Below are 23,872 nucleotides of genomic sequence, written 5' to 3'. Positions count from 1 at the left end.
TTCTTTTGTATTATGTCTATTAAGACTGTGAATCTGTGAACTTAATTTAAGATATATAGGGAACTTTAAAACTGCAGGTGCTTTGTAGGTATTAAACAATATGAATAACTGAAAGCTACAAAGAGTGAGTGTGTTATAGATGCAAGGTTTCAAGGCAAACATTTGCTCTTTCCTCCACCGAGCCTCAGTGGTTTCCTCCCCACCACACTCCACCTGCTTCATCTTGAGGAGTTGTGCTCAAGTTTCATCTTGTGCTGTCACAGAACCTTTAATGAATTTAACCAAATGCCCCCCTAGTGAACAAAAAGAGCGACCATCCTCATGGCACAGTAGAAATTAAGTTAAACACAAACCAAGTGCCTTGCCCTCAAAAGGGCATATCTGATTCCATTATCTTTATAATACTGTTCCTCCCCTGGGAAAGCCTAAGAACCACTATTTTCATGTTCAGCATCTCCTGCAAATACAAAACCCACACTGTCGGGATGAAGATACTAGTTGGGTCCTATTCGCCTCCTGAATCCACCCTAGGATAAGTCATCAATTTTATTTTTGCCTCCGTTGTTCCTAATCAGACTTATTCAATAGTTGTGTTTTACAATATACTGACTAGAGAACAGTTTTCAAACTGCTATAAAAGATGCCACAAAACACTTCTGCAGACTAACATGACTACCTGAAGCTTGCTCTAAGAAAAGACACCAATCAGTATAAATGGGAAGCCCCAAGAGCCTAGTAATCTGCACAGCTGTGAAGATGTCAGAAAGAACGGTTTCTGTCAAAATGATTTCTATAATTATGAAAGAGAGTTTCTGCTTAAAAGGTAAGCAGGCTTTGAAATATGGAGAAAAGACCCAAACACACACAGGCAGTTTCCAGTAAATATTTAGAAATCACAGCAGGACTATACTGGACTTAATTGTGCTCAGAAGATTTCACTTAGAACAGCACCATGTCCCTCTATCCCTATTTGTACTCTTTGCTCAATCCTACAATTTCAGATTCTATACCTAATCTCCTACATCTCATCCCAAAATGACTACAAGCAGAAGCAATGCAGAATATATACAAGTAATTCCAATTATGGAGCTTGAAGTTTACTTTTTGGGGAGAAAATTCTATTGTAGGCTCAAGAGACATGCCCCTCTGGTGAACTTTTTCCTTTACCAAACTGCTGATTAATTTGAACCCTCATTAAATGTGGACAAAACATCTGAAAAATTTGCATTAAAACAACATTGATCATTAAGAGAGATGGCTTTAAGCAAATATTATCAGATATTTCAATCACAGGCAGGGGAAATGAACAACTTAATAAGGAAGGTCAGAATTCTGACAGAGACCAAAATAAGAGCCCAAGGATATTCTGTGTAGTAACAAGAGATGACATGACAGAGAAGTCACTTAATGCAGTAACAATTATTGACATTATGAGCCTGCCAGTTTGCTGCAGAAATTGTAATGTATTGCAACTTCACTGCGAGAACGAGATGCTGCACACACCAGGTGGGAAGAAAGGACCCAAAAACTAAATTAAGGGAGGCATAGAAAGTAAGACAAATGCCATAAGCAGGGTAGGCTTTTAGTCATAATCCAAGGAGGCAATACAGGAACCCAGCAAAAGCTTTTAACCAGACCAATGTTGACTCAATAAAGGTATTAATTTTTTTTCTGTTTGGGGCCTTTTTCTCTGGAGTTAACATATAAGCAAATTCAAGCACTTTGGGCTGACAATACAGGCTAGTTAATCAGCAGAGGAGGATCAGACATCCACCTGCAATCCATTTGCCTGAGCCATCGCCACTATCCTCACTCCAACTACTCTAGAGCTCCTCTCCCCACCTGAAGAACACAGGGCAGAGAGGTGCAGCTACCATTATCACTAGGCTGTTTACACAGTGTAGTGCTAACAGGCACCTGCCCACTTTCTCCCTCCTATACTTAGAACTAAAACACTCTCTCAAGAAACAAAAAAGCCAACTCCATCATACCTGAAGTGGAGCTAAGAGGACTCAAAGTTTCTGTCCCCCCCTTCTCCAGCAGGGAAAGGAAGACAAAAGAGGGCAAGTCTAAACAGCTAACGCACTGTGTTTAGAATAACAAAGCTCCTTTCTGGCATGTGGGAATGAGTACAGGAATGAGAAGAGTTGATGCAGCCTTCTGAAGAGAGATAGTCCATTCTGGATGGGGCACACCTAACTATTTCTCTCACACTTCTGGGAAACGAGGAAGAGGAAACAGTTTCAGGCACTATCTCCTGACTGCAGCTCCATCTTCGGCAGGTCTCTGTTAGAGAGGTTGCTTTCTTGGACTTTTCGTTCCCATTTTCTCCAAGGTGGAAGCAAGAGCCCTCCCACAAGAAGCTGCACACAGGGCTCTCTCACTTTGGCAAGTGAAGGTAATCCTAATTCACCCAAGGAATATGATTTGCAAATCTGTCCTAAATCTGTATGTCTTACCCACCTGACTTGCATTTGTGGGTCTCAACTACCAAATCCAGAGCCAATAACGACTCCCCTCCGATGTCATACTCGCTCAGATCCTCAATATGTATGAGGCATGGTTCGAACCACCTGGATTTCAGAAATATTTCTCATTGCCCTCAAGGAGCAGCTGGGGCAACATTCCCTGTTGACTCCCAGTGGCATGATTTGTAAAACATTTTACTGCAAACCCTATGGACATAATGTAACTTATTCCATAAGTCTGGTGTGAGAATAATGGAAACAGAACTTGAAAACCACTTCATAAAAACTCAGGGTCCATGAATAATCATTTCTATAAACTTAAAAGTCCACTTAATGAAAAACTAAACTTGAATTTTAAGTGCCCTTGCAAAACTTTTAGACCTGTCATTATACTGATCCTTAATCTTTTTGGACCGGTTATACGTCAGCAGATTTTTCTGCCATCATTGCTTGTGTGCTATCATGACACACACAGTACTAATGCAAAGGATTTTTGTGCCTCAGCTGGCAAACTTTTCAACAACATCTAGCAAATAAGAGCATTAGGGGCTCTAAGCAACAAAGTCTACCTTAGAGACCCATGAGACACTGGGCAAAGAAAAATTGCTTTGCTCGCAAAGTAAGAGCAGCATGAAGAAAAGTGTAAATGGAGTGAAGAAGAGCTAACAAAAAGTTTCTGTTCCAACACCTTTTGCAGTAGCTTGATACAGGCAGAGGTGGATCTGGAGTGTGAGAGAGAAAAAACGGGGGCTGTTTGAAAGCCACTGAACAGAATTTCCAATTGCTACTATAGAGCTCAACTATCACTTCTAATCAACGTAGGAGGGATGGAGGAGCCCCAGAGGAAGGGGGGCAACTGCTGAGCTGTCCCGAAGGAGAACAGCTCAAAAGAACACACAAGTGAGACCACAGTATTGTTAATTAGTGCTGATAGATGCAATCATTTCTAATTAGCTCGCTAATCCTTCTCCCCTGTATTCCTGTCGCAGGAGCAAAGAGGGGGGCTGGGTTGATTTTTCCTTACCCTTAAGTCACAGGGCTTTTTTAAAAAAACCTCTGAATATAAAACAGCATGAAAAAAAGACTTTCACTTAAATGTCCCTCATTTAAGTGCGGATCTCTTCTAAAAAAAGCTTCTTTATTCCAGTTCTCACCCAGGATGCAAGGAGGCCACTTATATTACAGTAATGATGCCAGTGCACCAGCGTGTCCATAATGTCAAGCAATTTATCTTGCCAAATTTCCCTCTTCATTATGGCCGTGGCTCACCCTGGACTACACTGACTTTGGCCCTTGAGTTGCAGCAGAAAGTTACTTCAGCTGCACTGTTATGCCTGGACCCTAAAATACAGGGGGAGACCTGCCCTTCCACATTGAGCACTCATCTGTGACAGCCTCTATTTTGTTGATCCAATTTATTTATTTATAAAATGTATACCACCCTATACCTGTAGATCTCAGGGCAGTTCACAACATAAAAGACACAAAATACATAATAAAAACACAAACTCCTCTATAATCCCCACTTCCAAAACATACTTTTAAAGAGCATCAGATGTCACTCAGCCAAAGGCCTGGTTAAAGAGGGACATTTTCACCTGGCTCCTAAGTGTATAATGAAGGTGCCAGCCTGAGGATCTCAGGGTCCAAGTAAGTTCATATGGTCCTTGACGTATTACAGATGAAGAAGAAGGAGGAGGAGGAGGAGGAGGAGGAGGAGGAGGAGGAGGAGGAGGAGGAGTTTGGATTTGATATCCTGCTTTATCACTACCTAAAGGAGTCTCAAAGTGGCTAACATTCTCCTTTCCCTTCCTCCCCCACAACAAATACTCTGTGAGGTGAGTGGGACTGAGAGACTTCAGAGAAGTCTGACTAGCCCAAGGTCATCCAGCAGCTGCATGTGGAGGAGCGGAGACGCAAACCCGGTCCCCCAGATTACGAGTCCACCACTCTTAACCACTATAGCACACTGGCTCTCATAGATAGAAGAACTAATGCTTAGTTCGATCTTTTATGTTACTGACATGTTTATCAGGCTCTTGTTTTCTTGCTCTATTAAGGGAGTTTATCATGTGTTATGTTCCTGATTGACAGTTCTTTCTAGGAAACAAGTAGGCTTCTCATGATTCTTACTGGGCATGGGAGCACTCCTCCTTTTCTGAAGTCTTTTCTTATTCTGCTTCATTTTCTCACAAATCCCCTGCCTTTATCTTGCCATGCCTCCATGTGTACTGTGCAGCAGATCCCTGGAACTCTTCTGAAGCTGAGCTCAGCTGCTGGGTGGAAGCATGGAATTCATACTGAGTTCTCTTACATACCTATCTTGTATATGCTTGATCTATGTTTTGTCTGCCATTTATGCACAAAAACCCAAGCTTGAACTCTGCACCCCATCTATCCTAGGCACCCAGTTGTGCTAAAGAGGCCCAGTCAATATCACTTCTAACCCCCTAACTTGTTTCGTCTATCCATTTATTCATTCTGAAGCTTGTAGAGTAGATTCCATCAGCCTGCTGCTGCTGCTAAAGATGCAATGCCGGCAGATTCCTCACTCAGTCCTGACCGCTTGCCAATCATTACTGGTTCAAGTCCTCTCCATTTCAGTTTCTTGTGCTGGACAAGACTGCATGCATGTCCCAAGTACAGTGCTGATACGAGGTCTAACAAGGTACCTGAACAGTTTGTTGTGAGATGCATTAGGATTTCTGGATATTAAGACCTACTTTAGTCAGAGTGAATTGATTTAAATAATTTAAAATGCCAATTTTTTAATTTAATCATTTAAAAATGCTAAATATTTAATTTTAGTATCTTTTTCTTCATTAATAGTTCTTCATATATTTTCTAAAACTTGGTGCAAATGTGACCACTAAAACATGTTACTTTACAACTAATTAATAGAGTGATATTTACATTATTTGGGCATTCTTATAACTAGGCCTTGCATTTTTCTCTCACATTATATACATTTTGCATGCTTTCTTCCATTCTTTCTTTTCTTTTTAACTCTAGAGGTTGTTGTTTTTTAAGAGTCTATAAGAATTTTTTTTTTAGTGACAAATAGCCATGACAATTTATGTGAATAATTCTGGGAATATAGGGATCTGAGCACTGGACAAAATTGTCTTTTTTCTTTCCAACATTGTTCTGTTCTGCTTCAGAACAGGTGGGATTGGTCCAAGTCAAACACAAAAACAAACTGAAATGTTCATGACTGACAGCTTGAAGCAAGGTTTTGAGAGTTACTGGGCAAACTAGAGTTTATTTTCATGAAGTAAAAATGAAGGTCCTATGTTTGGTAGAATGTGCATGATTGTATTTGAGGAATGATCACATTGGTTCTTCATCACTTCAAAGTGATGGGATCATGTGAACCTTTTATTCCATCAGCAACATTAATTTCCAATCCATTTCAGAACATAATTCAAAGTGCTGGTTGTTACCTATAAAACTCTAAATGGCTTGAAACCAAGCTACATGAAGGACTGTCTCATGTGAAGCTGCCCATCCTTAAAGATCTGCTGTTGCACCCCTTGATATGTGTAATCCTTGCATACAACTACTCTAAGTGGGAAGCAATATCAAGGTCAAAGATTTTTCAAAGACATATCTTTCCAACACCTCTTAATTCTGCTAATAAAGAGGTGGTGCACCTTTTGCAGCTATCACTATTTGCTAAATTATTTGAGGCACAGGAAAATGAAGAGAGTCAGCTATTGTGATCTGCGTAGATTTGCATCCCACTTTTTAAAAAAACCCACCAAAAAAACTAGCACTCTTCTAACATGGCTTCTCATAAAGGACCTTCTAAGGCCTTTGACCAAGTCATGGAATAGAGAGTAGAAACAAAGAAAAGAAACTTAAAAGTAAGTTTTATCTTATGCAATATCCAGTACAGGCAAAGCCTCCTATTCACCTGATTTTCTAGATCCATTTCAAATGATGGTTAGGTCCAGTTTTGGCACAGAAACTGCTATGGTCACACTGAATGATCTCTGTCAGGAGAAAAGCAGGGAAAATGTGTTCCTGTTAATTCTCCTTGATCTCTCAGCTTCTTTCGATACCATCACACAGAGTATCCTTTTAGAGCAGCTGTCCGAGACAGGGGTGGGTGGCACCAATTTACGGTGGTTCTGGTCGTACTTGGATGGTTGTTTCCAGAGGGTGATGCTTAGGAAGTGCTCTTTAGCAATGTGGAGCCCTCAGTGTGGGGTTCCTCAGGGTTCAATTTTATCCCCTATGCTTTTTAACATCTGCATGAAACTGCTGACTGGGGTTATCCAGAGTTTTGATGTACAACATCAGCAAGCTGATGATGACTTACAGCTCTGCTGCTCCTTTATATCTGCAGGTGTGGCAGTGGATGTGCTGGCCTGTTGTCTTGCCTTGGTAATGGACTGGGTGAGAGCCAATAAACTGAACCTCAATCCAGATAAGGCAGAGGCATTGTTAGTGGGTAGTTCCTTAGACTAGATGAATGGGAGGCTGCCTGCTCCTGATGGGGTTATACTCCCTCTCAAGGAGCGGATACATAGCTTGGTGGTGCTTCTGGATCCTTTGCTGTCCCTTGAGGCTCAGGTGACTTCAGTGGCACAGAGTGCCTTCCATCAGCTTTAGACCATCAGCTGAAACCATAATAACAGTCTTCCTGGATCCGGCCAAAAGCCCATCTAATCCAATACTCTGTTCTATAGTGTCTCCATGGGAATGAGTTTGCAACAGGACTCTCCAAGGTACAGACATTAGCCCATTCACATAAAGTATAGAGAGAGGAACAGCAAGCTAATCTACTCACTTCCTCCACTCAGCAGAGATCAGTTGATTTCTATTCTCTTTACAATAACCTTTGTGTTGCTGGAAGTGTTACTGATTTTCCAAAAAAATGAGTTACTTGAAGCGGAGGATCTGCAAAGAGAATTTTACCACACCTGGATCTTCAAAGACATCTTGACCAAGTCCTTGTAAAAGACTACAAAGAGAGAGAGACTTTGGAAACAGTGGTGTGGGAAAATACAGTCTCAATGACAGATTTCTATCCCAAGAGTTCAGTGGAACCCCAAAGTAAAAAGATAAATGAACTGCCTATGTCTACAGAAAGTGCCAATCTAGACTAAAAATAACCTGAAGGAAGCATGAACAAAAATACAAGAGTTGATTAAGTTGTTTAGCAAGTGTAAAGCAATCCCCAACTGAAGGATTCTGAACTACTCATATATTGCTAATCCTAGGCAGATAATCATTCTTGTTACTTAAGCTTATGGCTGGGCTAGTTCTGCTTGACTAATAGCAGTATTCCAAATAATGAAACTGTAAGGGTGTTCAGGTACATAGAAAAGGTGGGGTGGGGGACTGAAAGAGGAATGTGAATCTTGTAGGTTATGTGACTTAACAAATCAAAGCAAAATCAAAGCACTGTAGAACTTAAGACCCAAGCTCCAGTCTTTTCCTTGCTGATTTTAGACTCCCAACTACCCTATAACTTTAGCTGTTCTTCAAATACCATATGATATACAACTAACACAACACAGCAGTTGGTAAAGATAATGAGGAAGAAGAGCAAGTGATGTGTTTATGCTGGGACACCAAACACTCACAATGATCTAACGCAGAGACAATGAAATGGTTTAGATGCAATATTAAACCACACTTTAGCATTGTGAGAACGAACAACAGGTTGCCCAGGACTCATGCCCCTATCACTACCACAGCCATGCAGAAGAGTTTGGAAACTTTCAATGCTGGTTTTAGATGCAGATTGCTGTGTCCTCTGAACTAGGTCAAACTATAGTTAGTGGAAACAAGACAACGTCATATCATACGTCTGTGATGATAATTTATTTAAGCCAACCACAGTTAAAACTAATGACAGCTTATGGTTTACACAACATGTTAAACTGGTGATGATCTTCCTGTTATAGCCAAGCCAGAGGGGAGGGTTGGGTATATTGGCCCAAGGTTTACTGAGGTTTGTTCTTATAATGCAAGACCATGGTTTAGCACAGCCTTCTCCAATCTGATGCTCACCAGATTCTTTGAATGCCAACTCCCATTAACCCCAGCCAGCGTACTCAGTGGTTGGGGAAGATGGGAAATGAAGTTGAAAGCATTTGGAGGCAACCAGTTGGGGAATGCTGGTTTAGCATTATGTCCAAATACAGCCAACATACAATATATTTGGCAAAACCTAGGTCTGCTTTCAAAAATGATCATGTTCTTTTGAAGAATATTAGCATTTCTGCTATAATCATTTCCAGTAATAGCTCCAAGTGCCCTAAGGAAATGTTTGCAAGATGATCAATAGAATACTGCAATTGTATTCATTAATCATATCCCAGAATTATTCAGTAGCAGAAATATATTGTAGTTGTGTATGTGAAAGTCAGATCACGTGTATTCACTACATAGTGCACAGTCCTCATTAATTCAAGAGCTCTCTCCTTTTATCCAACATAGTATGTTACAGCTCTGAATCTTGCACTGTCAGGATAATTTAAAGTTGCTCTTAATTTTTCAGGGATTAATTTTCATAATCTTTACTGTTGACCAAATTAAAGATGATAAAAGTACATGTTTTTCTGTTCACTGGCAGTGGAAGTAGAATCAATTAAAATAAAGGGTCACTATATAAAATATTTGAAAAATTATTCCTGCTTAGTGACAATACACTGTGTTTTACGTACTATTGGATAAAAATTACAAAATACATCTTGAATTAATTACTTCTCTGAAGGCAGGTCTATCCTAAGACCAAAAATTGTGGAATCTGCTGTTATATACACAGTAGTAATAGTTAGGTTCAGCTCCAATTTGCAAATTACTGAGGTATCAGGTCCATATAACCAGGTGAGATATTAAAGGCCTTTATCCTGCACATTGTTTCAAAACAGCATTGGGGGAGGGTGTTGAAAGAAAGGTGGAATTTAAAAAAAGCTGTAATAAATGAAACAAACAGGAATTATAGTTGTATGTATTTTTTTAGCTGTAAGCAGGTATTGTTGACAGCTGGAGATTATAGCAGGTAACCAAGTGAAAACAATGCCATTGGGGAAAAAGACTAATCTCATTACACCCATAAGAAAATCATTATTTCTAAAACGGCAAGAAGTAAAATAATTCTTCTACTTGGCATTGATATTTTCTCCCTTGCAATATCAACCAGGCCATTTAACAAGAAGTGGTGGTACTCCAATTGTGGCATGCCCTCCTCAGAGAGGCCTGCTTGCCACCTCTTTATGGCCATTTCAATGCCAAGTAAAATACTTTAAAAAGTATTTTTAAAGTATTTTAAAAATACTTCTCCCAAGTATTTTCAGATCTGTGATTATTTAAAGTTTTGAACTGTAATCTACTGCTTCCACATGGTGTGTTTTTAATAATGCTGAGTAAATGATTCTCTCTCTTACCTTTGCTGACAATATTTTCCTGCAATTGTTGTTTTACCACATTATATTTTATGTTTGCAAGCTGCCTGAAAAGCAATGTCATTGGGAGGCCTACATAAATGTAACCCAGGGGCAGCAACTTAAGACAGGGTTCAGAGAGGAACAAAACGTGTTAGGAATACAAATGATTGATTTGAAGCTTTAACCCTTTGGGGCATATTTAGTTCAGGAATCTTGTAAAGAAAGGAAGCATTATACTTGTTAGGCCCAGATAATGAAAGTCTTCATCTTGGAACAAGGGGGAAAATGGTACAGGATTTCTGCTGCACTCACCATTCAGCCGGGTCTGTCTGTTTGCCCTCACTCGCAAGAAGGTCTGTTAAGAGAAGATCAGGAGCAAAAAAGCATTAGGAACTTGCTGGTGAGAAAACCACAGAGTTATTTACCCCATTCTGAGAAGCAGTCTTAGGGAGTGTATGGGGGAATTAGATTAGAAAAATCCACCACAGCACTCTCATCTACCTGACAAACTTCCCTTTTGGGTGTTGCCAATATTTACCAATTCAAACCAATACCACAATTTAATCTTCCCCAGATAACTTCTTCAAACACAAATACACCCACATTTCCTCTGACTTGGCTGTTGTCCAAATATAGATATCCACAGCACCCGAAATGTAGGTGCCCCGTTCATCCCAACTGCTTGCAAGGTTCCATACCACTTCCCCACTCCCTAATTCCTCAGCCTACAAGACTACTGTATGGGGAAAAGCAGCCTGCAGAATGCTGTCTAGCTTTGGCTTAGCTATAAATTAATCTCCTTACAAATGAACAAGTATACCTGTATTGCTCTTAGTTCCTAGATACCAAAGATAAACAACCTCCTCCTGGTCTTTCCCCTCCAGGGACCCGTGTCATCCTTAGATAAACAAAGCCGTTCTGCACGGCCCCGAAGATGGGAGGAGGGTATGCCTCGTCCTTAAATGAAAAAAATGCACCCTCCAAGTTTATGGATATGGATATAAGCAGACCCCTCCCACCTCAGGGATGATGGCCCAACCCCCGTTCGGATGTAAACAAGCCCCATCTCCTGCCCTAGCGGCTCCGGCCCCAGAGACGCTCCGGCCTCTCAGACGCGCTCCGCTCGCACCTCTTCTCGACCACCGGGTTCCCTTCTCTCGCTCTGCATGGCCGGGGATGAGGGCGGATGCAGGCAACGGCCCCGGCACCTGCAATCAGCTCCCCATAACAGCGGCCGCCGCCATGTTAGCTCCGATCATGTGACCAGGCGTCTGCGCGGCCTGCGCGGGGTGAGAGTTCAGGGGGAGGAAGCTGTTCTCATGGCAACGGGGCGGCAAAGAGCGGTCTGGGACTCGGGACTTTTGCTTTTGCTACCACGCTTCCTTCTTCGCGCCGCAAATACCACTCGGCTTGATGCGATCTCCCTCAGCACCTCCTCTAACACCACCAGGAGCCCGATTCCCGAGACGCAACTGCTCACTCCCCATATCCCCACGCAGGGCTATAAACGTCCCCGGCACAAAGCAGCACTTCCTCTCCCGTCGCTCGGCGTCTCCCCCAAAATCTGCCCCCTTAGTGGACGTCTGTGTTTTGAAGAGAAGCACGGAAGGTACATTCTTTTACCCAAGCAAATCCTCCGGCAAGTCGGCGAAGGAAACAGGGAGACTGCTAAATGCGTGCAACACCCCTGTCGTCACATCAAGGCTGCCTCCCTGTGTCTTAAGTGTTCATACGTGTACATGCATTCCTGTACAACCACAGACAAGGTGCATCTGCTCCCCAGGCAGAAATTTAACTTGCCGAGACTTAGAGAAATGAGCAGAAAAATGGCAAGTTAGCCGCTCAAGCTAACAAAATTTGGAAAGATAACTTTGCAATTAGCAGGGTCAGAAGTACCCCGATATTGTCTCCCTTGTAAACAGAAAGTTCAAGCTTATATCCAGTGCTTTTCTTCTGGGGGGATGCAGGGGTTCGCATACCCCTAAACATTTTGTGAATCTTAAGTTTGGCCTCATTGAGAAGCAGTATTTCAGTATGAGTAGGAAAATAAGAGTATGCCTAAACATTTTTTTAAAGAAAAAAAGCACAGCTTATTTCTATTACAGAAAGTGCAGGAACCAACACCAACTTTCTGTAGAAGACAAGCTGCCTTTTTGGGTGCCCTGCACCAATAAAGTAACTTCCCAGGTATAAGCAGCTTCATAACTTTGAACCTTAAGAACCCTCAGCAATAATAGTTGTGAGGCTAAGCAGAGGAAAACCAACAACCCAGCAGTGCACACTTGCACACAAGCTGCAACTGTATAAAGGTACTCCTCTTGATAAATTGATGTCTCCATTCAGAGAGGCACCTCTTTTCTAAGAAATGCTATAGGTATCACTGTATGTTGCAAGAATCACATCCAGTAAATTGTTCTTGGCATGCGTGGAAAGTCTCGCGTTTTATTAAGCTATGTGAAACGTGTTTTATCTGTTGTGTGCATGTATAATAAAAAGGCTAACAAAAAGTGGTGTGTGCAGGTCTTGTAGACTCCTAGAAACATAAGCATTCCTCTCTTTTCCTGTCAAAAGGCAGTGATGAGCTGAAGTTCTCTACAGGGATGAAATGAAGATAAAACCTTACCAAATACAACATGTTATTGGACAAAGCAGTCATTATTTTATTCTTTTATGACTCTAAAGTCACAGTCAGTGATTGCAAGAATGATAAATCTATAAAATGGCCTTTATCCTGCCAACCAGGGTCCACATCCTGCAAACACTTAAGGGAAGTGATTCACTTTGATCCTATTAGCAATCCTGCTGAAGCCATCAAAGACTATCCAAGTGTTTAAAGGCAAACATGTGTGACAGTGTTGCAATCCTGAGGCCTAAATTGCTTTAAAAAAAAAAACACTTCAAAAACCATAAGCCTCTCAAAATGCTTTTTTCCTAAGCTTTTGAATTATTTCAATATACTGGGCTTTTCCATGTTTCTTTTCAGTAAATACTTAACTTAAGGGATGAAATTTGGGACAGGTCTGCACCCTTCTGATCTCTCTGCTATTTTATTCTTTTTAACTCATTTTGATATCTCTTGCACAGCTCCCCTACAAGGTGGGGACACTAGCTGTACAGTCTTGAATGAGAGATTATTACCGTAATTTTTTATTGTAGTCTGTTCTCATTCATATTCATTGTAATTCACTGGGGTCAATTGCAGATAAGATATCTTAGGTCAATATGCACAGAAGTAGACAGTATGATTTTGAAGGGGGGAAAAGAGAAAAATCAAGTATTTTGGGCAATCTCAACTGTCTGCTGTCTATTTATATAACTAATTAGCACCTCTGTATGCTAAGTCTGCACTGATTTTAAGAAACAGCGAATGCCTTGCATCTGTCACAAACTGATATATGAATGAAATGCTTTATATTTCACAGATGTTAAGACATTAGTTTGTAAGCTAAAACAAGTAGTAAAATACATATTATTGAGGTTTTGAGGAGAGAGGAGGAGGGCAATTGTTTCAAGTGAAGTCTCGGCTGGTAGCTTCGTTCTAGTACACTGAGCCTCTTCTTTAGAAGCTTTATCCACATTATCTGATGCACTTGAGTTGCCAATGGACTATCCCTCAGTGACTCGTGCAAGAATGCAGCACATAACAATATACTAGTTTTTATATTTCTGGGTGCAAAATACTGTAACGTATCTTGGAGTTTAGGGAGTACCATAGGGAATTCCTTCACTCTACTGTTTAAGCACATCTTCAAAGGATGTGCGTATTATGAATCTTTGGAAGACAAGATCAGCCCATATAAAGACCAGCCAGCAACCAACAAAGGCATTGTGTGTACTTGTGCAAAGCAAAAATGAATCTCTGTAATAAACTGGATAATGTAAGCGTATTTTAATAGCCTGATTAGTACTATACATGCTGGCAATATCTATGGAAGGTGGAGGGAACATGGGCCGGCACATTTACAGAAGGAGCTATAGCCTACTGATTCTGCCAAAGGCAGAATGTACCTGGGCTGAATGAGACTGGCTCCTCCTCTCAGTTTGACTGCCTAGAGAGAGGGTGAAATCCTATTTTTAATGGATTTTTCTTCAGGCAAATTGCACTTTTACCAAGCAGCTCCACTCTACTTACTATCCAAACCCTGGTCTGGAATATTGGAACCTGACTCTGTCTAGTGCTTAGCATCCTCATTTAACATTTATTACAAGGAGAGATAGGAGTGCTCCAATATTTTCTAGGACCTGACCTAAATTGATTCTCTGTGTTAGAATGCTAACATACTCTTTAACTGGAACAGTTCTTTCTTTTTGTCAAGAAACAGTCATGTCATTAATCCTATTCTTATGCAGAAAGCTGGGAAGAAAGGACACAGTATAAAAATTCCATTTTCAAAAAGCAATACTGTTCTCCTTGTGTTACTCAAGAGATGTCAGATTAATGCAGCCAGAGCAACTTCAAACCTCTCATTTACCTACCTACCTACATTTCTGCTTCCTTTCACCTCTTTTCCTCAACCATCCTGCCGTTGCTATTTCACTCAACATGATCACTCAAAAAAACCAACAACTTCCTGTCAGTTTCACTTGCTCTCTCTGAAAACAATTCAAGGCTTCTGGGCCTGAGCTGCAAATGCAGAGGAGACAGTTTCAATTGCAACATACGGTAATCTGTTCTTTTTCTTTATACCATAATTCCACAACAATATTTGTAGTAGCCTTTCTATAACTCTAGTTTAAATCAAATGCATGTGGGACAACACTGTTAACTTAAAACATTTCTCCCCTTTTCTATAAGAACACAGAAAAATGCAGTATAGGTGCCAAACAGCCAAGTAGGAGAGAGCTAGCAACTAATTTTGGCTGCCAAATTATAACTTGGACTAGATCCTAGTTTTCTGATCAAGCTTTCAGCTCTCATAATAATGCTTCACTTCCTAATTCTGTTCCTACCGAATTTTCCCTTGCTTTACCATATTACATTTGTATCCAACTAGATCTAAATACATATTTCAGGAACTGTTGACCATTAATCACCCCATGTGGCAAGCAAAATCACTACAACTTCTTGGGCAGGTACCTTCCAGAATGACTATTCAAGCCTAGGCAGGAAGGAAAACAAGAGGGCTTCCTGTCTCAGTAGAACTTTGCTTGTTCTACTAAGATCCATTCCAGACTGTTACTATTTTGCGGGAAAGATTCAATTGCATACCAGCTAATTTAGGTTTGCACAATTAAAGTAGATTAAAGCGTTCTGGTGCTCTTGCACAACAACCCCACTTTAGAAAAAGGGCTTTTTGTGGTGCAGAAAGTGATGAGGCAATGCACTAGAAAGTGTTGGAAATGATTGACGGGAAGCCATATAACAATGCAAACAAACCAGGATGAAACAAAATAAAAAAATTCTTCCAGTAGCAACTTAGAGTAAAACAAGGATGAATGTTCAATAAACAGGTCATGTGGAGGTATCCTAGTTCTGCCTTCTGGTTTACCCTCTGATCCTGATTTTACTATGGTCCTGACTCCTACTGGCTCTGTGTTGGTTTTTTGTCCGCTGATCCTTATTACTCTATGTTCCTGAGACTTATCTTCTGATTTCACCTCTGGTACTAATTGCTATTCAGTCTTTATTCTCTGACCCTTCTCACTTCCATTGGGTCCTGACTCCATGTTCCCAACTGCAGACCACAACCCATGGCCCAGTTCTGACAGTTCTAGATGTATGGCTGTGGTTCATGTGGTTATTCTGTAAGGAATTTTAGAAAGCTTGGACAGGATAGCTCTGTTGATGCTTTACAAAAGGTAGGTGCAGATTACCATTTACTATGTAATTGCCACCTGCAAACACATGCATGCCGTAGTGTTTGCAAGTGGCAATTACATAGTAAATGGTAATCTGCACCTACCTTTTGTAACCTCATGGCAGCTGACTGCACCATTTACCCACATAAAATATATTCTCTACATATCACTGGTAGCAGGGATGTGGAAATATTTGCTTTATCACAGAGAGCTCCCCCATGTAACTGCAGGTGCATCAGGTTAAGTTTCCATGTGATCACTATGGGCTAAATGGTGAACTGTTTCTGTCCTTGCTAAGCCACCAACAGAGCTTATCGGTGCAAACTTCGTGAAATTTCCTTCAGAACAACCTCATAAGCAAAAGTTTTCTTCCCAATCTCTCACTAATATATACAGTATATTTCCTAGCAGATCATAAATGCCATAAAGAACTTGCAATGCAAAATTACCAGCACTGCAGTTTTAAAGAAATATATAATCAGGGCACACATCCAGCACGTGAAAAGCTCAGCTTACAGCTCTTGGAATCAAGAGGAGAATTTTATTTTATTTTATTTGCATAAAGCCCATTGGATTAGCTCCCAGAGGAGATTTCCCTAGTCATATTCTAGTTATACCATGGAGTTGCTTTGTACTACTCCGGCCTGCAAATTCTAGAGCAGTAAAAAATACAAAAAAGGATCATCCTCCGGTCTTCTACCCTATAAAAGCAAACTATAATTCCCATTTGCCTCTCCATCAAGAATTTATGAGTCTCTGTGAAGTGCCTGTTGTGAAAAGTAAAGCCATCAAATGCAAACTGGGATCACTTACTGCATACAGAAGAATACTATTAGCAATGTTTATCTGTATTTGACAATATTCAGAACAGTGTTGATTCATTTTTGAGAGCATGAACTAGCAGAAAGTACAGAGTGTGAACACTTCATATCTCTGGCATAGTCTGAACTATATAAACTATGACTATGGCAGGAGCTTCTAACAATTAAGAAAAGACATATAATGCTAGATATATTAGTCATACAATAGACACAAATGTTCATCCCAGCCTCAGACCACTACTGATTCATTAGCACAGTTATGCACTGGCTGCATACCAACTAGTAGTACAGTCCATATACCCATGGAGATGATGGGCAGCACCCCATAATGTGTGCGCGCGCATATTTCAGACTCTAATAGGAACTGTAGTTGTACAGTGACCTTCTATTGGCTTTGGACGCAGTACAGCAGATAACCTTTGTGTTCACACCTTAATAAACTATACAAAACTTACTGACCAATAAAATTGACAAGGCTACAACACTTTTTACACCTGCAAATTCCATTTACATGATTTTCAGAATGGAGTCCCACTGGTGGTGACTTGTTTCTGGCTAATTGGGGCATTATGCTTAGTCCTATTTTCCATCCATTTACAAAATACAGTAATATTAAAACTAACGTTATTCAATAATAGTTACAGGGTACAGGCAGTAGTGGCACTCTCCCTGCGGAACGCCCTCCCTTCAGATGTCAAGGAGATAACTTTTAGAAGACAACTTTTAGAAGACATCTGAAGGCAGCCCTGTACTGGGAGATTTTATGTTTTTAGATATGCTGTAAGCCACCCAGAGTGGGTGGGGTATAAATAGAGATGGGTGGGGGATAATAATAATAATAATAATAATAATAATAATAATAATAATAATAATAAAACAACTGTAACTGTATTATTAACTTAACAACTGTATTTTATGCCATGATGCACCAAGAAGCATTAGGAACCAGAAAGCTATACTGGGTGCAAACCTGTTAAGGGTATTATTTAACATTTGTATACCATAGTACTTTTTTTCGCAAGATTTCCCAGATGCAAGGACATATGCATTAAATAAGTGGGATATTATAATCCCTGAAAAACATAAAAGGCTAAAAAGTTAAGGACTTGAATGGCAGCACTGAAAGAACTAGTAGTGGAGCTTAGTAACTCCTGGTTTTCAGTCATCAGCTGAGTCCTCCTGGTTGCTATCTCACCTGGTATCTGTCTGAGTGATGGATATCATCTGAGGAGTGAGGTGATGCTGTTGGAGAGTCTCCTTCTCGCTTGATTGAGGCTGACAACAAAATTGACTGTGGAAGAAGTGGGGAAAGGGAGAAGCAGTTAACAATGCAAAGTGTTCCTTGTTCTCAAGAGGAAGCGTAGAAGGATGTGTGATATGTAATAGCAAAAAATGCTAATTAAGAAAACATGATCACCAACAACCAGCTATAGAGAGGGACATCTTTTAAGTTAGATGGACATGTGGTGTGATAACTCTTGAGATGGCTTTTGAGAATGATGCAGGAAGTCATTCAGAGAGCTAAATATTCACCTCATGCCAAACCTGTCACCCAGTATGGGACAAACAAGAATATCATTTCTGGGCCTCATGTGTGGTGGCTTGCATACAGTGCCTATGTTTAGGAATGGATGCATGAACATTGCCCCTCCTCTGTCCTCCATTGTGCTCCTATGTTTGTGTTAGTGGCAGAGGTAGCTGTATTATTTAGCTTTGTATCTCTCACATGGAAATACATCACTGAAGAACAACACTGGCAGTCATGACATAGAAACACCAGTACACAACTACATCTTGCAGGAACTACCGCCCATTAGGGAAAGAGAGATGATTTGGAAAAAGTAAAGACAGCAACTTGGAATTTTTGGGTTAAGTGAAAGGCACTGTATGAAATAATGTTCCCCCATCATCTCCACTCCAGTATCACTGGCATACACATTGGGAAACTACATAATTATACATACAGGTAAAGTATACATCATCTGGGATTATAAAAGAATATGCAATACTATCTCTGCACCTGGACAAGAAAGATGCCACCAAAAATGCATAGGATAAAGGTGAGCAGTGCCTTGGTCAAATGACCACATATGAGGCTCCCTAAGAAGCCCATGCTAAATATTGCTTTTGTTAAAGAAAACTTTTTTCTTAGCCATTGAAATACTATCTGAGGGTTTAAAAAGGGATACAAGCAAAAGCACCTCAGTTGCACCTCCTAACTTTTAATGTGCATGAAAATCTCTCAGAAAATGTACTCAAACAAAAAGACATAAAAGCAGTAATGCAGAATCAGTGGGGTGAAGCATTTGGTGCCAAACACTATTCAACTGCACAGATCCATTCAGTAATTACAAATATTAGTATATTATTAAACCTTTTTCTAATTACAGTATAGGATTTCCTATACTGTTACAGTACAGGATTTCCTATACTGTTAATCTCAGAAATATCCCAAATAACACAGAATTTCCTTTCTTTTACCGCAAGCTATGCAGGCAAAATGGTCAGCAGTTTACTTGAAACTGTGAAGGTTATCAGTCCTGTGCAAACTTCAGAGCAATGGCAGAGGTATAAATTCCATGCACAAAAAAGATTTATGGGAAATGATAGAGCGCTTTGACAATACTTTAAGGAGGTTCATTTACTGAGAACAGGGATGCTAACAGGATTTTCTGGGCTCACTATATGTTGATTTGACTCTCCACCCATTTGCATAGATTTGCATAGGCTTTGTCATTTGTGCAAATGTTCTCATTTTCAGATGGAGTGCAGCCCCCCCCCAAAAAAAATCAGTGGTCACTGACAAACAGCAGGTGAGCAGGTGAAGCTCACATGCTCAGCAACAGGAGATAGCTTTTTCTTTTTTCACTCTTCTTCCCCCCTCATTAACCACAATTTTAGTTCCAGGACGTTTCAGGAACTCACTCTTTCTTTCTTTCTTTCTTTCTTTCTTTCTTTCTTTCTTGGGAGGGGGATATGTCAAGATAATGATGGAGCTTAGTATCCTGTGTATCTACACCCTCCCCTGCTACCTTTGATCACGTCCTGCTTTGGTCTTCATCATTCACAAAACACTGTCAGTGGGACAGTGTTATTGGTGGAGCTTTCTGACTCACTGGTGGTCAGTTGGGCAGCTGGACTCCCTCTCTGTTAGCATTGTGGCCCTTCTACCAATCTTATAGTTCCTCAGCTGCCCTTTAGGGGAGCAAAGAATTGTCCCACAAGCAAACAAGCAAACAAGCAAACAAGCAAGCAAGCAAGCAAACAAACAAACAAACAGGTTGTCTCATGTGACTTCCATTTTTGTGTAATTACCATGCTGCTTGTTATACATGAAATAGTCTTCTTCTCTTTCCCATTAGTCCAGCTGATAACTCTCTAAGTAACTCTATTCAGGCCACTATTTTTTTAAAAAAGCAAAGCCTTTCTGAACCAGCCTAGCCTCATATCACCCACTTCTCTGTTGCCACTGGATTATCCCCCATCCCCAGTGGTGACCCGAGGCAAGGTGCCCACCCACTCCAAACCATCTGAGCTCTGTAAAATAAGCTCAGCTAAGTAGTGAACAACTTAAAATGTGCATATATTTGCATGTGAATGGCTTTTAGCCTATTTTCTAGGAAATTTGCCAACCCAATTACATTAATTTCTCTGGGCTGGTGTGTAATGTGCAAAAACTAACCAACAGCTCCTCACTAAACTTACCACAGCCTTATAGTTGGGTTTGGATTTATAATCTTGACTGACTCAACTTCAGCTCAGATTAGTCATATACACAGACACTTTAAACCTAAATAAGTTTGTGACAGCTGAAAGCCCCTGTCTTTTGAGATAATGGAGTGGTCACTTTGGAGGGGGTGAAAACTGTTACTGTGTTTTGTGATCATGTAGTTTATTATAATTTATCTGAAAAAGAGGGGTGTAAGTTTATTAAATAAATAGGCAAATAAAACAGTGTTTATAAAATCCTACACGAACCAACCATTTGAGGAACAAATACCCTGGTCTTCTAACTGCAGCAACAAACAATTTTCAGAGAAGTACCCACCTTGCAAAAATGTGACCATCTTTGTATCAGAAAGGGCCAAGATAGAAAAATAAAATTTGAAGCTAAAGGATGGGATCCTTCTCCCCATATCATAATAGGCTAGATACAACATTTTGACATCAGGGAGGGCTCTGGTTGCAATGTAAACCCTTGCCTTCTTTCTCAGATTGCATGTAACAACCTGATCACAGGAGTTAAAGATACTTCCCTTTTCAATTTGCTTCTGTGAAGAAATAAAAGTGCACAAGCCATCGACTCTGCTTCAAGGAACCTCAACAACGACTCTCATTGCTCCTCATCAGCCCCCACATGCCTGCCTGCCCACTCCCATCCACCCTTGCAAGTCGCTCTAATCCAATATTATTATCTGAAAAATGGCTGGGCTAGCTACGGAGACAGTAAATTAAACGTTATGTATTAGTTTTTAGCATGTGGTCCCAAGAAGAACGCTGGCCCCATTTATTCGACAAACCTCCTGAGCACCATGACAACGACCTCCAGAAAAAATGCAGGGCTAAACTAATCCCAAAGACGTCAATCTCAGACCCTCTTCTACATACGCTTGCCGTTTAGATGAATAAACTGTCTTCTTAAAATGGTAGCAAGCGGTTCTATTCTAAATACCTCGGCAGCATGTTAAACACTGTATCAGTGAGTCAAGCCCCTGCTCTAGCACCAAACCGCACTTCATTTGTGTTTCTCATTTCACCAAGGTGGAATGGCAACTGCTTCTCCATTTAGGCTGCGTCAGGAGAATTATCAGGCACATAGATGGGATAGAGGGGGAGGAATGGGAGCAGAAGGTTTAGAATTAGAAATCTTGTCAGCTTTAAATGCCCATCTTGCTCCTTCCTACCAGCATTAGTGTTTGGTTGTTGGCTGGTAGATTGTGCTCAAAGCTGGACTCAGATTTGATCAAAGGTGGGCCACCCCAATGACACCACAACCATCTTTTTGATAGCAGGTAAAAAATGGATTTGAGGGTGAAGAGGAAAGAAGAAGAAGGGATGGATGGGTGGGTGGATGATAGATTGAGGGAGAGGAAGATTAAGTCTTTCTTTGTGGCACATTGTCTGCCACCAGAAAATACAAAATGTCCATTGTTTTAGTGCTTACAACTTGCACTTTTCTGAATCAAAAGAATAACAATTTGAGGTCACATAACCTCTTGACTAATGAGCAGTGTTCTTCAACCTGTGGATTGTGATTGAAATGTTAACTGGGCCCATTCTAATGTGGCCAATGGACTCTGGGTTCCCTTATTCCTGCATAGAGTCTGTTTTCCTGTATTTTTGTTTGAAAAGAACATCCTGAAGGAGAAGGTATGGATGCACATCTACTTTGAAAAATTAGGTCCCAGCTCATGCTCTCCTCAGAAAACCTCTTTCTTCATGCAGACAATGGGCCAAAACAGGAGATAATCTGTACTTAGTCTACCTAACTGAGGGCAGAGTATGAACCTGAGGCCTTCCTGGTTTTCCTAGACTAAAACAGCTATTATCCTTGACCATTAGCCATGCTGGCTGGGGCTATTGGGAGCTGGAGTCCAAAAACATCTAGAGGGCTACAGGTTCCCCATCCCTGAGTTTCTAAATAAACAAAAGTGTTGGAGAATTTCATCAAATCCTCAACCCTCCAAATCAATTAACCCAATGGTACAGGACAACTGTACACTATACAACTATTGACACTATAATCATGAAGGTGTTTTTTTTAAAAAAAGAAATAAGCCAGTCAATTCAACCCACTCCACAAAAAACCACAAAAGGCAACCTGAACTCTTGTGATTGGACCCTGTGATACACCAGCAGCCTTTGTTCCCTAGGGAGTTACTATGTACAAGGAAAAAGTATGTCTCCTCATGCCCCCTGGACACTCTCAACACTGGGTCAACTTTCCTGTCCTCTCAAAGAAACTTGACATTCCTAGCAAAATGGTTGAAATCAAAAAGCAGAGAATGCTGTTAAATGAATATAATATTGTCTATTGAACCAAACCAGTGGAATGGCACCAAAATGTCATGGAGAATAAATGCTTCCAAGTCACCAATCATCTTGGAACCACTGAAGATTGCCCAAATATCGGGGGGCAGGATTTACCTAACAAACCCTATCAGTTGAAGGCCTTTGCAACAGGGCTTTCCTCCCACTATTCCCACTATTCCCCCACTGGGGGGAGGGTAAGAAGAACCCAGAATAGCATATGGGGAGGGGGGATTGTTCTCTCTGGCCAGCTGATATACTTGTGGAGACAGAATGTTTGCAATAGCAAGATGTTGAATTTTACCCTAGATTTCTCTTGGCTTTGTCTTCTAAATAGCAATGGAGCTTTTTGGTTACCCTACTCTGCAATCTAGTATGGAGGATGCAGATGTATTGGTAATTGTGCTAATTGTGCAGGACCAGCACCCTGAAGTCCAGCCTTCCCCTCCTTCCCAAGCACTAATCTGTAATAGCAACCAACAACCTGACCAAACCTTTCTCAGTGAGAGCTCCTTTCCCTATACCATTTCCAAGGCAAGCCACCATTTCACTCTGGAAAGGCAGAGCAAGAGACTTGTGCGAGTACCAGTGAGGCCTCATATTTCTAGCCCTCCTTTAAATCATCCCTCCGTTGGGTAAAGGCACTCTCTGTTGAGGTTATAAACCCTAAGAGGATCAGCCTCAGCATTACACCTGGGGCGCGCTAAATAAAAAAAGGTCACCGGTGCTTTTTAAACATGGACAAAAAAGCAGTAAAATGTGTTTGGGAAAAAAAATCTGGCATTAAATCATGACTTTTTGCCTGGCTCGCCTCATTAAAAGTGGCCTTTTGGAAGGTAAAATTATCATTGTAAGCGATAAGATCTTTAAGAAAATAATTCACGGCTTCTTCACCCTTTAATATGATAGCCGCCACCGGCTAATTTTTTTCTTAATGGCAACGAGGCCATCAATCTTGTCCAAGGCTTGCTCTCACCCTCGCTTCCCTCCCCTGCCAGCTTCCAAGCAACAACCTACTTAGCTCATAGGAATAACGGGGTCTTTCTTCTCCGCTTCTGCTCTAATGCTTTCCAACTTGACAAATCCCCCTTTGAAGAACAAGCTAAGAGAGAAATATCAGTTATAATATGCGACAGAAAGCACAAGGAGAGAGCACTACCAGACTGATTGAAAGTAGAAATTAAGGTGCAGTTTGTTCAGCAGGGGAAAGTGATTAAAAACTGGGACTGGGTTGTCAAGGAAAGTTGTGGATTCTCAATCAAGAGTATCCCTTCTCACAAGGCTAACGTATCCTTAAACAGCAGCTTTAGAAAATCCTAAACTAGTGTACTCTTTTTGTCATATATGATGG

General features: G+C 40.8%; 1 protein-coding gene across 13 annotated transcripts in view; it reads right to left on the bottom strand.

Annotated features, from left to right (window-relative positions):
- The window catches only part of RNF220 (ring finger protein 220), a 325,409-nt gene that overhangs the window by 64,241 nt on the left and 237,296 nt on the right, over positions 1 to 23,872 (bottom strand). For 12 of the 13 annotated variants that reach the window (XM_081865514.1, XM_081865518.1, XM_081865517.1 and 9 more), the window contains 2 exons: positions 17,687 to 17,782; positions 10,184 to 10,226 (listed from right to left, as the gene is read on the bottom strand). In XM_081865514.1, the coding sequence (XP_081721640.1) occupies positions 10,184 to 10,226; positions 17,687 to 17,782 (139 nt within the window). Of the gene's footprint in view, positions 1 to 10,183; positions 10,227 to 11,000; positions 11,167 to 17,686; positions 17,783 to 23,872 lie in introns of those variants that run through there. The other variant, XM_081865511.1, reaches the window with a different exon arrangement.

This window comes from Podarcis erhardii (genome assembly GCF_964252035.2).
Source record: "Podarcis erhardii genome assembly, chromosome: 6".
Taxonomy (NCBI): domain Eukaryota; kingdom Metazoa; phylum Chordata; class Lepidosauria; order Squamata; family Lacertidae; genus Podarcis; species Podarcis erhardii.
Note: the sequence above shows the minus strand (reverse complement) of the source record. Positions and strands in the feature narration are given on the sequence as shown.